Raw genomic sequence first — 13,927 nt, 5'->3', positions numbered from 1 at the left:
TGATAGGGCTGGAGAATCATTGTGGTATCACTGTTGGGACTGTAAGTGCCCTTGTGCTCCATATCTATCATCCAGTTAGTTGTTTTTGCAGGATGGTTACAATGACAGTTTTTGTTTGGTCTCAAGATTTTCATTTTGGTCTACATATTCATCCCAAGCATCATAATATTACATTCTCCTGTGTCCATGTTCTTTAGAAATTATTAAAATATCTATTTCTATTTCTAAATATAGAGACACAGAATTAGGGATTTATAAGACCTTGCAGAAAATATCTACCCCAAACAATTATTGAGAATATTAAATGAGATTGGAAACATCAAAACACTCTAGATGTAACCATAGAGCATTGTTAATATTGACTCATGTAAGTACCCTATTTGTGGATGTCAAAATGATTAAAGATTAAAGAAAGATTAAACAAATCTAAGCCATTTTTCATATTAAGCTAGCACTGGAAATTTGGAACAGAGAAAAAATTCTTGAGAGAAAACTGGGAGATGTGATATTTAAGAATGCAGCAAAAAGTTTTTAGTTATCAGAGAGAATTCCTCTAATTAAGACAGCCTATTTACTAGCATGATGGGAACGGCCACAGGCAAAGGCCAGAGTCTATTAGGGGAGGTTTCTGGGAGGCATTTAATTGGACTCTGGAACCAAATGATCAAAGAAACAATTAGGCAAAAGTTCACTTGATCTTGATTTTCTGCATGAATGAGGACCATTCAAAGGGAACCTCACAGTCCAGGAAAAGTCGCCACAGGAATGCAGGCTTTTGGAGTATTCACAGAAATGCCCACTGTTGATTCTTTCCAGGACTGTGCTGTTACACAAGTTGTTTCTGCTCGCCTGTGTTGGAAAACCAACTCCAGCTAACTTAAGCAAAAAGGGGTTTCTTGGGTCACATCTGGAGACTAGCCTAGCTTTGGGTGTGGCTAATTTCAGAGGCTCAAAATATGTCACCGGGACTCACTATTCCCCTCTCTATCTCTTCAGTTCAGCTTTTCTCTCCACTGGCTCAGGTTTCAGACAGGCAAAACAGCAAGATGGCAGCCAGCAGCTTTACAACCTATCCTCTCAGCAAATCCTGTGGAAAGAACATGACTCTTAAAACTAAAGTACTGAATTAACTGGCTGGGCTTGGCGAACGTGCCCATTCTTGAACAGGGAAGCACGATATTTTGATTAGCTGAGGCCTGTTCACATGTCCATCTTTGGACCAAGGGGCATGTGTCAGCCCCAAGCAACCATAGGGAGGAGGTGATGTCTTAAGAAAATTAGAATGGTACTACCAGGAATAGGTGAATGGTTTGCTAGGCTGAAAGCAATGACTGTCCTCTAAACTCATAAAAGATCACTCCCTAAGAATTTCACTGTTCACTCACCAAATACAAAGTTAATATCAAGTGAGCCATCTGACGAAGGCTCAGGGGAAAAGGGAAGGTAAAAGTAAGGATTACTGTAGCACAGGTGATTTTGTTGATGATGACTGAGTCAATGAGCCCTTTGCATTAGGATAAAGACCGGGTGTCAAAGTAGTATGGATTCAAGTGGTTCAGAAAAGTGTTTGCTGCTTGATAAGCATATAAAATCCTTTCCTGGTTGAGTAAGTTTTTAATTTTCTTATTCTATTTAGGATGTACGTTCCTAGCATATTTAATTCAGAAATCAAATTTCCCTTACCTTTTCACATCAACGTTTCAAGCTTATGATCACAATTCCCATGACCCAGAAATGCTAAAATCAAGGCAATGCCCTTCAATAACTGAACAAAAGTACTATCCAAGAGAAACCTGAGAAAATACTCTGCCTCCTATTTTCTTTTACATTCAGGGGACTACTCATTTCCACATAAAAAGGAAACTCCTTAGGAGGGCCTGAGTGGCTCAGTTGGTGAAGCATCCAACTTCGGTTCAGGTCAGGATCTTGTAGTTCACCGGTTTGAGCACCCCTATCGGGCTCTCTGCTCTCAGTAGGAAGCCTACTGTCCCCCAACTCTTTCCCTCCCCTACTCTGCCCGTCCCCCACGGCGTGCACTCTCTCTCTCTCTCCCCCCTCTCCCCCTTTCTAAAGTTAATAAAAATTTAAAAGAAAAAAGAAAACTCCTTAGAGACAATTCCTCTGTTCTCTATATTCAGGGACATATTCAAAATATTGCCATATTTTCTGCACATTTACCAAATGTACATTAGCGAAATAAAGTAAGATTTTCCCCATATTTTTATCTCAAATACAAATTTAGAATATCACGTTTTTCCTCGTATCTTCACATATAGAATAAACTCATCCATTTATTCAGGCAAATTTTCTTTCAGGGCCTGGTATACGATAGGTTCTATTTCAAATGCTAGGCATAGGCAAAAAAAAAAAACAAAAAAAAAACAAATACCTCTTCAGCTCACTGACACAAGGAGACATGTTCTGGTACCATGTGGTAAACCCAGCAATAGAGAAACGCTCAGTCTTATGGGAATAAAAGAAAGATATTTCACCCAGCGTGGTGAATGAGAGACGGCTTCTTGGAGCTGAGGAGTCCAATGTGCATCTTTAAGACTAAATTAGGAGCTAGCACACAAATAGGAGGAGGAGATTCAGCAAAGGGTAAATTCCAAGACAATATGAGCACAAACAGCAAGGAATGACAGTGTATTTAAAGTAACAGTTTTTTTTTTAATTTCAGCTTTATTGAAGTATAATCGACATAAAAATTATGAGGTATTTAAAGTATACATTGCGGTGATCTGCTGTTTTAATTAAGGTGTCTTTTCATCATCCTTACTGTTGGAGACACTATTAACCAAGATGAAGAGGTCACCCACAAGCAGAGGGAAGAGTTTTCTATAAGATGCGTGTGAAGAAAACACGCCCAAGCCCTGAAATGCAAATGACTCTTCTTTGGACAATAGCAAACACTTAGACCTAACATACCAAACTTTACCAAAACAAACCTAGAATGTTTAAACTCAAGCCAGCATTGCTGAAAACAAATTTCTTTTTTTTTATGTTTATTCATTTTGAGAGAGAAAAAGTACAAGTGGGAGGGGAGCAGAGAGACAGACGGAGACAGGGAATCCCAAGCAGGCTCTGCACAAATTAGTGCAGAGCCTGACACTGGGCTCAAACCCACAAACCACGAGGTCATGACCGAGCCAAAATCCAAAGTCGGATGCTTAACCGACTGAGCCACCCAGATGCCCCAAATTTGTTTTTATTTTTATTTATTTTTTAAAAATTTTTTTTAACGTTTTATTTATTTTTGAGACAGGGAGAGACAGAGCATGAACAGGGGAGGGTCAGAGAGAGAGGGAGACACAGAATCTGAAACAGGCTCCAGGTTCTGAGCAGTCAGCACAGAGCCCGACCCGGGGCTCGAACTCACAGACAGTGAGATCGTGACCTGAGCCGAAGTCGGACGCTTAACTGACTGAGCCACCCAGGCGCCCCCCAAATTTGTTTTTAAAACAAACAAAAAGTGGGACGCCTGGGTGGCTCAGTCGGTTAAGCATCCGACTTCGGCTCAGGTCATGATCTCACGGTTCATGGGTTCAAGCCCTGCGTCGGGCTCTGTGCTGACAGCTCAGAGCCTGGAGCCTGCTTCAGATTCTGTGTCTCTCTCTCTCTCTGACCCTCCCCCGTTCATGCTCTGAATCTCTCTGTCTCAAAAATAAATAAACATTAAAAAACAAACAAACAAACAAACAAAAAGTAAGATCCAGGGTTAGCCCACCACAGCTAGCCTGAGGTAGAATGCTATTCACATGACAGCACCATGGGTCGCTCCAAAACTCTTGTTCTTTTTTAAATACTTAGGATTATCCATTAGCACAAATGTGTAAGTCTCTGAGGAATGGAACACAAGGAAATTAAAGTCCTAAAGTCTCATAACTCCCTTTAATCCCATCTCGAAAATCAAAATCCCCAAGAGCGAAGAAGCAATAACCCCTTAAGGGCATTGGGAAAACCCCACTGAAATATCTACCCATAGCAGCTAAAGGATTCCAAATCCTGGAGACGAGAGGCAGTAGCTGCTTATGAAATGGATCACTAGCATGTGCACACATGGAAGTGTGCTCGCTCTAAGGGTCCTGCTGATGTAAAAGAGTGCTCTCAGCCCGTGGACTTGCTGCGATACCCTTTAATGAACACCGCTTTACTGGGCTTTCTGCTGTCATTCAAATATGTCGCAACTTCCTCACACTGAGAGTGGTCTTAAGGAATGGATCTATGAAGTCAGTTAAGGATGCACTTAGCACAGAGGAGAAAGATACAGATTTTTGCAAGCGTTCCTTCTGGTTAGGAGCGGAGGGATTTATTTAGGATTTATTTGGTGCTGTAAAACTGCAAACACCCAGAAATAGTGACTTTTACTTATCTATCTTCATTCCAAAGTCTCTCCGAATGTGTAGAAATAATATAATTACTTTTTTGCAATTGTACGTATGTATTTAATGTGTACAAAGCATTCGGGTTGCGTAGCACAGTCAGAAGTCTTCTTGGCAGTATTAGTTCAAATATACCAAAATATGTATTTAACAAGCACGTCCTTTATTAAATTGTGGTTAAATATACCTCTAGATGGATGTTTTAGTAAGTTATCCTCTCTTAGCTAACTATATTCAAATATTACAGCTTTTACAAGAAAATACATAGTCTGATACATACTATTGCATGCGTGTGTTATAAACTACCAAAAATATCTCAAAATTCTGAATCACTAACTTGGACAAAAATGTATTCTTGGAACATTGATTTTCACTTAATGTACCAGAAAGGAAGGAGAAACGGAGCCTCCCAAGGAGATGATTGTGCGTTATTAACTTTAAAATTCTAGAACCTTCTCAGGGATTCTTTCATATGCCGACATAGGCTCACCATTGGCACTCGATTTTCACCTTCTAAAAGACATGACAGGTATAGATGACTTAATGTCCTTTTCTCACAAAAATCCCACAGGATACAACAGCTTTGAAATGTGGGGGACTTTAAGTGAACCCCCATTTGGGGCCACAACTTATTTTTGCATCAGCCAGTGGAGGGCCCATGAGCATAACCAGAGTAGTAACAGGAGTCTTGATATGCCCGTTCTTTTACCAGATTTGCTGTAATCCTTGGCCCCAACTAGCAGAGAGGCAAGAGAGTAGCAGCAGGAGGGTCACCAGCCCTGGGAGCCCCTATTGTGAGCTAGGCAAACCCCCCGTGATGCTCCCCTACTCCAAACTGTCCCCCAGCAAGAGAGGCAGGAGGGGGTGCTGGGTGGATACAACCTCTGTCCGCTGGGTTTTCCTCCCAGTGCTTGGCCCCCACCACCCAGCTCAGCACGAGTTACCTTTCCCATCTTATAAATCCTAGGCTACGGCTCTGACAAGATTCTGCAGAGCAGAAGGTTAAAAATAACAGCACTTGCCTCTAATGGGTTTGAAGAGTACATTTTGCTCTGCTGTGAATAAATGTCCCTCCACACGGGCTCTGCCCAGATAGATTTTCAGGCAAATCATCAGCTCCCTCCAAGGCGGCTGCCTGACTTTGAGGAACACTAGCAATTTGAAAATAATAAATCTGACCTGAGAAGTAGAATTCATCACATTAAATATCAATTTCCTAAATTCCTCATTTCAATTTTGTTAAAATGGCCTAAATTAATTGAATTTAAAGTGTCAAAATACCACTTTTTAAAAATTTTTATTTATTTTTGAGAGAGAGAGACAGAGACAGAGCGTGAGCATGAGCAGGGGAGGGGCAGAGAGAGAGAGGGAGACACAGAATCCAAAGCAGACTTCAGGCTCCCAGCTGTCAGCACAGAGCCCAATGTGGAGCTCGAACTCACGAACTGTGAGATCATGACCTGAGCCAAAGTCGGACGCTGTCAGACTGAGCCACGCAGATGCCCCTCAAAATAGCACTTTAAATGTTGGCACAACAGCAAACAAAATGGCCACCGTGAGGTGAAGATGTTGACTGACCTTACTGAGGTAAACATCCTATGATATACACATATGTCAAATCATCACATTGTACACATTAAACTTAAAGAATGTTATATGTCAGTTATATATCAATAAACCTGGGGGGAGGAGGTTAAAAAAAAAAGGTGGCCCAGAGAAAGAAAGGCAAGCATTATCCAGTTTTATCCTTTAATCTTGTGAAGCTCTGTATTTATTTACCTGATCACACACATGAGAAAGCTTTGTGAAAAGCTTGCTTCGGGAAAAAAAAAAAATGCATCAGATCTCTCAAGTTAATGGGGCTGTTTTGGTCTTTCCATATGAGACACACTCCATGAATTCTGAAAGTCACTGCCGTCTCCAGCAGTCCTGTCCCCTCTTATTATGGCAACAGGAGGTGACAAGTGTTCTTCTGTGCCCTGAGCAGCCCAAGCGTCTTTTCAAAAGCCCTGAAATCACTGCTGCCTGTGCCCTCAGAAATCTGTCACTGGCAAGGGAGACTGTGGGGCTGATGGTTCACTGGGTGCCCAATAGATATTTTGAAAGTGCGGGTTGTTGGTCTTTTATAACAGTTGCGATTGAAATAACATATCCCAATCCTGACGCCAGTGCGACCTGGAGGATGACGCCTGCTCTCCCTCCTAGACTCGGCTACAACCAACTAGCCCGCCTGGCTTAACATAACCTGTTCTCTCTCCCACACCTACCCTTCTCCACCCTTTCAAAATAATGCCCAATACATAGCACAACCTTCCTCATTCTCATCTCTTCCGTATTGAGGATTTACATTGTGCAATAAATGTTAACTGCAGGATTTGGCAATGTCTGCAAGAAAGCCACCTGATCGGCCCCATCTTCCTTCTCCCAAATAATCAGCTTTCTCCTGTCCTTATGCTTCCTCTCCATTCACTCAGTGCCCTCGTCTAACCATTAAGTGACCGTGAGAGTCATCCCTTCTAAGGTGTTCATTGTCAGATGGCAGCACTAAGGTGTAGTGACACTTTTTTAAGTATATTTTGAGAGAGACAGAGAGAGTGCAAGCTGGGGAGGCGCAGATAATCCCAAGCAGACTCTGTGATGTCAACGCAGAGCCCGACGCGGGGCTCGAACTCCCGAAACCACGAGACCTGAACCGAAATCAAGAATCAGACACTTAACCAACTGAGCCACCCAAGTGCCCCTGGGTAGTGACATTTTAAAAATACACTCTCGGAGGAGAAAAGGGATTAACTTTCAGGCAGACGCTATCATTTCCTCCAAGCAGGTGCGAGAAGTCAACAATGACTTGGAAATCACCTCTGAAAGTCTGCCAGTCATTGACAGAGTCCTTTTCGTATTGTCTACTCTTCAAAGCTTTTCCACATCTATTACTCTTTTGAACTCCCCCACAGCCTCTAAGGCAGGTAGAGGAAGTATTGTTGTCACTAGTTTTCAAGTATGATGCTGAGTCACAGAAAGGTTAAGTGGCTCTCCTAAGGTCACACAGCTAGTTAGAATCAGCCCAGGCAGCAGAAATCCTGGCTCTGCGAGCTCCCGAATAAATCATTTTCCTCACCACAGAGGCAGTTCTCAAATTCCATCTTCTGGACAATAATGGCTGCATGGCACTTTCCATGAATGTCCTCCTAGCTCTAATTACTTGCCTATCTAAGTCCAAGCAAATTCCAGAACCTTTTTCAGCTGACCTTCTCTAATGTATAGCAATATAATGAGCGTGCTTATATTCTACCATATAATCTTTCCGCTATAGTTGTTTTGGAGTGTTTTAAGTGGTGTGATATTTGGGCTTCAGGATTGTACTAACCTTGTACCAAAAGTACACTTTAAAAACCAAATAAGAAGGAGAAGAAAGTCTGAAAGGACCTAAAAGGTACATCCAAGTCGCCCAACTTGGGAAATGGAGCATCTTTCAATGTAGTCTGTTCTGTGTGCTCTAAGCTTTAAACCATTTTGTTCTTAAACCACGGTTTCTGATGTCCTACTGGGAACCGTGACTTTCAGAGAAAGGAGATAGGGATTGTGTGCTGGCAGTGAAACATTCCCTCACGGACACATTTGGAAGAAAGGTCATTGGGTTCATCATGTGGGGGCGGGGAGCTTCACGACTGCTCTTTGACAACATAAACACCCAAAAGGCTTCCTTTACCACTTCAGCATGACCTCCATAAAACTGCCCCTCCCCGCCCCCCCCCCCCCCCCCCAGAGCACAGGCCACCAAGCGTTCCTCCAAAGACCCACCAATAGGTCTTTCTGACTAATAGCGTAGAAAGTTCCCATGTCGTGTTTCTTACCCAAAGCATTTCTGGACGACAACATTCATCAATGTTGCTGTCCACGTAGTTCTTCCAGAACTACCACAAAATAGCACAAGTCTACCTATGCCCTTTGTTCGCAAAGGCAGCCCATAGTTGCCCCCTGCCTTTGGGATAAAGTCCAAATCCCTCTACCTGGTACATAAGACTCTAACACAATCCAAGGCTACCTTTTCAGCTTTATGCCTGACATTATTCTGTGCTTGTACAACTCAAGTTTTTCCCATCTTCACACACAAACACCCTAAAGTTTCCCCCGGCTTACTTGTTCAAGTCACTTCTTCCATTGGAATGCTCTGCCCATTTGATTCCTTCTCAATGTCAAAAAGTCAGCTCAAAAACTTACTTTGTCCCAATTTAGCTAATTATATACGTGCCTTCTCCCTCCTTTTAAACTGTGTTATACAGTTCTTGATGCAACAGATTTACTCATAGTAGATGCTCAATAAATTTAGTTGGGTAAGTGGATAATTCTCATGCGTCCACGACACAGTCTCATGAGGCAGGAAGGTACAATAGGGTGTCACTGGCAGCCCTGCCCAGTGTCAGTTGGTGAACCAGTAGAACATTAGCAAGAGCCCTGGCCTTTTTGCAGTTTGCTCTTTGTAACTGGTCTGTTTTTCTCTAATTTGTGATGCAGGGCCTTAATCTTCTTGCCCCCATTGAATATACATGTCCATCATCAGCATAGTTAGAAAATTTTGTCCTTAGGATTTACAAAGTTTTGAAGTAATGATAGTATAAACATGTTTCCTAGAAGATTTTTTTTTTAAACATTTATTTTGAGAAAGAGAGAGACAGAGTGTAAGCGGGAGAGAGGCAGAGACACAGAATCTGAAGCAGGCTCCAGGCTCCGAGCTGTCAACACAGAGCCTGACGCGGGGCTCGAACTCGCAACCCATGAGATCATACAGAACCTGAGCGGAAGTCAGACGCTTAACTGACTGAGCCACCCAGGTGCCCCTGGAAGATTTTTATCATTCTTACAAGGCAGTGTGGTTTAGAAGTGGTTGAGTAAGAGAAATCGCAAATAAAAAGTCAAGATCTCAAATGGAGGACAGAGGCTCGCCCTATAAAGAGAGATTGGCAGCCCTACTTTGGATTCCCAGGGCACATCCAGCATGGCGATCTTAGTGAACAACTGCGCTTGTCGCTCCTCTGGTGTGACTGGAGATCTGACCTAATGAAACTCGGCGAGCTGGGTCACCGGGGCCGCTGAGACATGAGTCTGCATTTCTCAAGTTGGTGTAACCGAATCGGAGCCATGCACGGCCGAGGTGGGCCAGAGGCTATCTGGTAGCCAAGGGCACTGCTGGGGCTTTAGAATAACAGCACAAGGTTGTAATCGGACGCCATCCCGGGACACTTAGCCAGTTAATCATCTCGATCAGCCATCTTTTATTCATAAACACGGAGGAATGATGTTCTCTTTGCTGCTCACTTTACCCTTTCAGGTTACACCAACATCCTGCTGCCCCGACACTCCCCTCCGTGTCACACAAAGCGCACCTGGCATTGTGAAGGCATCTTGTCACCAGGGCTGTCGATAGGAACATTGGAACCAGGGCGGACCAAGCACTGTTGCTCCCGGAGCTGGTGTGAGCATTTGCGGTTTAAAGGCAAGGCTTTAAGTAGCTCCTCTTTGAACCCCATTAAGACCACAAATCCACCGACACATGAGACAACCATGTAATGTGAGGCGGGAGCAGGCCTTGCGACCCCATAGCCCTCGCTGTTATCCCAATTATCCATTTTATTTCAGCCTTGAAGAAGAAGGTTCAAAAGGCTAGGGTTATTCGTTTTATGTCTCAAATGTTGAAAGTTCAACATTACCAAATCTATCAAACTTCATCACAGGGGAGCCCAGCTATGTCGAGAGACCACGCACCGCCCTCCTCGATGGAGGTGTGGTCCCATTTCTCCTTCTGTAACCCTAGATGAGTGGACCAGGGATGTTAACAAATTACCTGTGGGCAAGGATTGTGTTTTACTCGTTATTCTGCACCCTCCCTCCCCCCCCCCGCCAGGCTCTACCTCACCACTTGACATCCAGGTAGCAGACTTTATATAAAAGGGACTAAGAACAAAGGCTTTGGAGTCAGATTTCTGGGTTTGGCCCTCAATGGCTACACTGTCTTTAGCAATCTCTCTGGGTCCCAGTTTCCCCCTCTGTAAAATCTGAATAATAATAGTACCAACTCACACAATGAATATGATAATTAACTGCATTAAGGCATGGGAGGTCCTTAAATAAATGTAAATGTGAGCTGTTTTTGCATTGTCTTGAATTTGGTTATGATGCATTATGGGGGGGGGGGGGGTTACAGATCCTTAGTTCATGACCTTGGTTCACCTGCAATAAAGGAGAAAGAATACACACTATATCTTCTTTTTAAGGTCCACATCTGTAGATGAGTGATTTTCAAAGTGTGGTGTGGGGAACTCTGGGAATCCCCAAAAACCAAAACCCCAAGACCCAAGTCCTTAAGGTCAAAATTATTTTTGTAACAACACTAAAATGTTATTCACCTTTTCATTCTCATTCTTCCCTGACTTTCTGGAAAAGTGGAATTTTCCAGAAGCTACATGCTATGTGATGATGTCATCACTTAACATTTCATGGTATGAGTGCTTGTACATTCTTATGTGTGCAATTTTTTTATATTCCTCCGTTATTTCTGACACAGTAAGTAGCAATAGCTGTAACCCACATAAACAAATCTTTTCGGGGTACTCGATCATTTGTAAGAGTTTGAAAAGGTCCTGTGACCAAAAGGTTGGAGAATCTCTGCCAGACAATCTCAAGTTAAAGTCTCCCCCATTTCAAAATCTGTAATGTGAAAATCCAAAACTCAGTCCTGATCTCTGAGACTCTGCCCACAGAGCTGGGGCCCTGAAACTGCTCTGCCTGCATTTTGCCATTGTGTGTTTCAGACTGTCCGGGTCGGATCTCCCTGGTGAGGAGTGGCTGTGGAGTTTCGAGAAGCACGGCCAGCGCCATTCCATGATTAGAAGAGTCAAGAGGTTCCTGAGTGCCCACGAACACCCCGCCAGCCCCAGGAGGAGAAGCTATGGCAGGCAGGCCAGCGACAGCTCCATGTTCTTCCCCCCAAGTGGTGACGTCAGCCCAGCCAGAGATCTGCTGGATGTGCCCTCGAGAAGCCCCCACCGTGCCTCACCCGCCCAAAGGCAACCCTGCTCCCCAGAGGGGAACCCCAAGGCGTACTCCAGCCTGGGGGAGCTGTCCACGATCAGGGAGACCAGCCGGACAAGCACTTTGCAGAGCCTGACTCCACAGTCGAGCGTGAGAGTCTCCCCCACCAAAATGCCGCAGGTCCCCGAGGTACTGATCACAGTGACCGAGGCACCAGTGCCCACATCACATGACTCCACTGCCTCCATCCAGAGCGCAGAGTTTACCGGGGTTGAGCCAAGCAGGACTGGACAGCAGGAGGTGCCTGTGGGATTGATTGCATTCCCCTCAGAGAAAGGGACACCTCCTAGGGACCCCAGTCCCCAGACTAGTTCAGCCAAAGATGAGAGAAACATCCTCACGTTAGCCTCTGGGGAAGACCCTAATGATAATGACAAGTTCCCCAAACGGTGGAGCCTCCCCGGTTTCCTGGCGTCCAGCCACGCCTCCCTGACAGGCCTAAGTCCAGATCCCATCAGTTCTGAGCCTGTTCTTTCACTTGACACAGAAACATCCTCAGAGACCAGTGGAATCAACATTGTGGCTGGCTCGCGAGCCTCTCCTGATGTGCTATACTTACTGGAAAACCTGGACACCAAGGAAACAGACATCGTAGATTTTAATAATGAGCAAGCTGAGGCATCACCCAACGGAATACCAGAAAGGTCTAGGACCTGGTTCTAGCCTAGATTCTTACTTTCCCAGAAGTTCAGCATTAGTTCCAGAACATACCTAAGGACTGGTCAACTTTTTAAAAAGCCATCACACTGTATAAGCTACTTTTTAAACTGAAGGGCATTATGATCCTGAGTGTCTGAGAACTGAGAAAATCAAACACATTCACATCATCCATTACAAGGTGACTTTCATAAAAGTTACACAGACCACAGTGACATATCTTAACCAAATAAGGAATCTTAAAAATATATATATATATATATATATATGACTTATAATTCATAGATTGCTAGCTTTGTAGATAGATAGTCCAGTCCCCTGATTTTGCCTATAGGGAGACAAAGGAGCCTCTCCTCCCCTCTTTTTCTTTTCTTCGACACTTCAGTTATAAACTGAGGGAGCTAGGTCACACAATGCCTCAAAAGCCCCTTCCTAATTCTGACTCTTTGAGGCTTTCTGTCTCACTCCTTTCTAGAACTATTATCACTTCTTGATGCGTAAGCTCTATCAGCATCACAACCTCCATCTCCCTTCAATTTCCTTTTCTCTGTTTTCTTTTTATTCTCTCATCCCTTCATCCTTCCCTTCTACTCCATCCCTCCTTTCAAGTGGTAATATTTTCTCTTGCTATCTCTGCTGCTTACTTCTTGCCACAGTTTTCGAACCATGAGGTGTTGGCAATGCCTCCTATGGGGCGATCAAAGATGTCTGACACATGCCAGCCTCCTAGTGGAAGGGGTGTGGGAGCTGATGGCACCCTACCACACCCTCGGCCGCCATTGCTGTTCTTTCCATATCCACTCTTTGGTCTTGAACACTGGAGAAAAATTGGAAGGACAAGGAACCTGAATAACCAAATGATATGGAACCAAAGAATAACAAGGCTTGAGTGTGTTTAACTTGAACTTTTTTTTTTTAATTTTTTTTTCAACATTTATTTATTTTTGGGACAGAGAGAGACAGAGCATGAACGGGGGAGGGGCAGAGAGAGAGGGAGACACAGAATCGGAAACAGGCTCCAGGCTCTGAGCCATCAGCCCAGAGCCTGACGCGGGGCTCGAACTCCCTGACTGCGAGATCGTGACCTGGCTGAAGTCGGACGCTTAACCGACTGCGCCACCCAGGTGCCCCTAACTTGAACTCTTAAAGCAAAAATCCCAATCATGTCCCAATCTGGGTCCAGTTACCACGTCTTCCAGGTTGTTTGGCATGAGGTAGGATCTCGGAGCTGGGAGGTTAAGGGGGTCCAGGACTGCACAATGCGGATGGGATGTTGACCACCTCCCTCCAAAGGGTTGTGGGGGTTGCAATTGGCTGGGGCCTCCAACTTTGTCTGGAAGGCCATGTCTTAGGAGTACTGCTGTCACTATTTCTGTTGAATGATGAGGCTCGACTACATATGACTTACGAAATAAAGTAACCCTAGTTGCTACCCTTTATCAAGTGCTCAAGTCCAGGCAGCAGTGCGTAAAGTTCACAGAGAATCTCACTAATCCTCACAAGAATCCTATGGGTCAATATACTATTCTCACCATCTTATTCTAGTTTATTTTTTAAATTTATTGATTGATTGATTGATTTTGAGAGAGAGAGAGTGAGCAAGCAGGGGAGGGGCAGAGAGGGAGACAGAAAATCCCAATGAGAGGCAGGAACCCTAACCCTCCCCCAGCTTCTTAATGCTATTTTCTTGGCTGTTGCAACTTAAGTCCCTCTATTCTCTTCTCTTTGGCTTTAGCTATTGCTCAAATTCAAATAAATTTCCACTTCGCTGCTTTTGAAATATAATCAATTTTTGTTCATAA

At 44.0% G+C, this 13,927-nt stretch overlaps 1 protein-coding gene across 1 annotated transcript in view; it reads left to right on the top strand.

Annotated features, from left to right (window-relative positions):
• The window catches only part of BEST3 (bestrophin 3), a 40,503-nt gene extending 27,474 nt beyond the window's left edge, over positions 1 to 13,029 (top strand). Inside the window, exon 9 of the mRNA XM_043564982.1 lies at positions 11,189 to 13,029. Within this exon, the coding sequence (XP_043420917.1) occupies positions 11,189 to 12,131 (943 nt within the window). The 3' untranslated portion in view covers positions 12,132 to 13,029. The remainder of the gene's footprint in view (positions 1 to 11,188) is intronic.
• Positions 13,030 to 13,927: the final 898 nt, after the last annotated feature.

This window comes from Prionailurus bengalensis, chromosome B4 (genome assembly GCF_016509475.1).
Source record: "Prionailurus bengalensis isolate Pbe53 chromosome B4, Fcat_Pben_1.1_paternal_pri, whole genome shotgun sequence".
NCBI classification, from domain to species: domain Eukaryota; kingdom Metazoa; phylum Chordata; class Mammalia; order Carnivora; family Felidae; genus Prionailurus; species Prionailurus bengalensis.
Note: the sequence above shows the minus strand (reverse complement) of the source record. Positions and strands in the feature narration are given on the sequence as shown.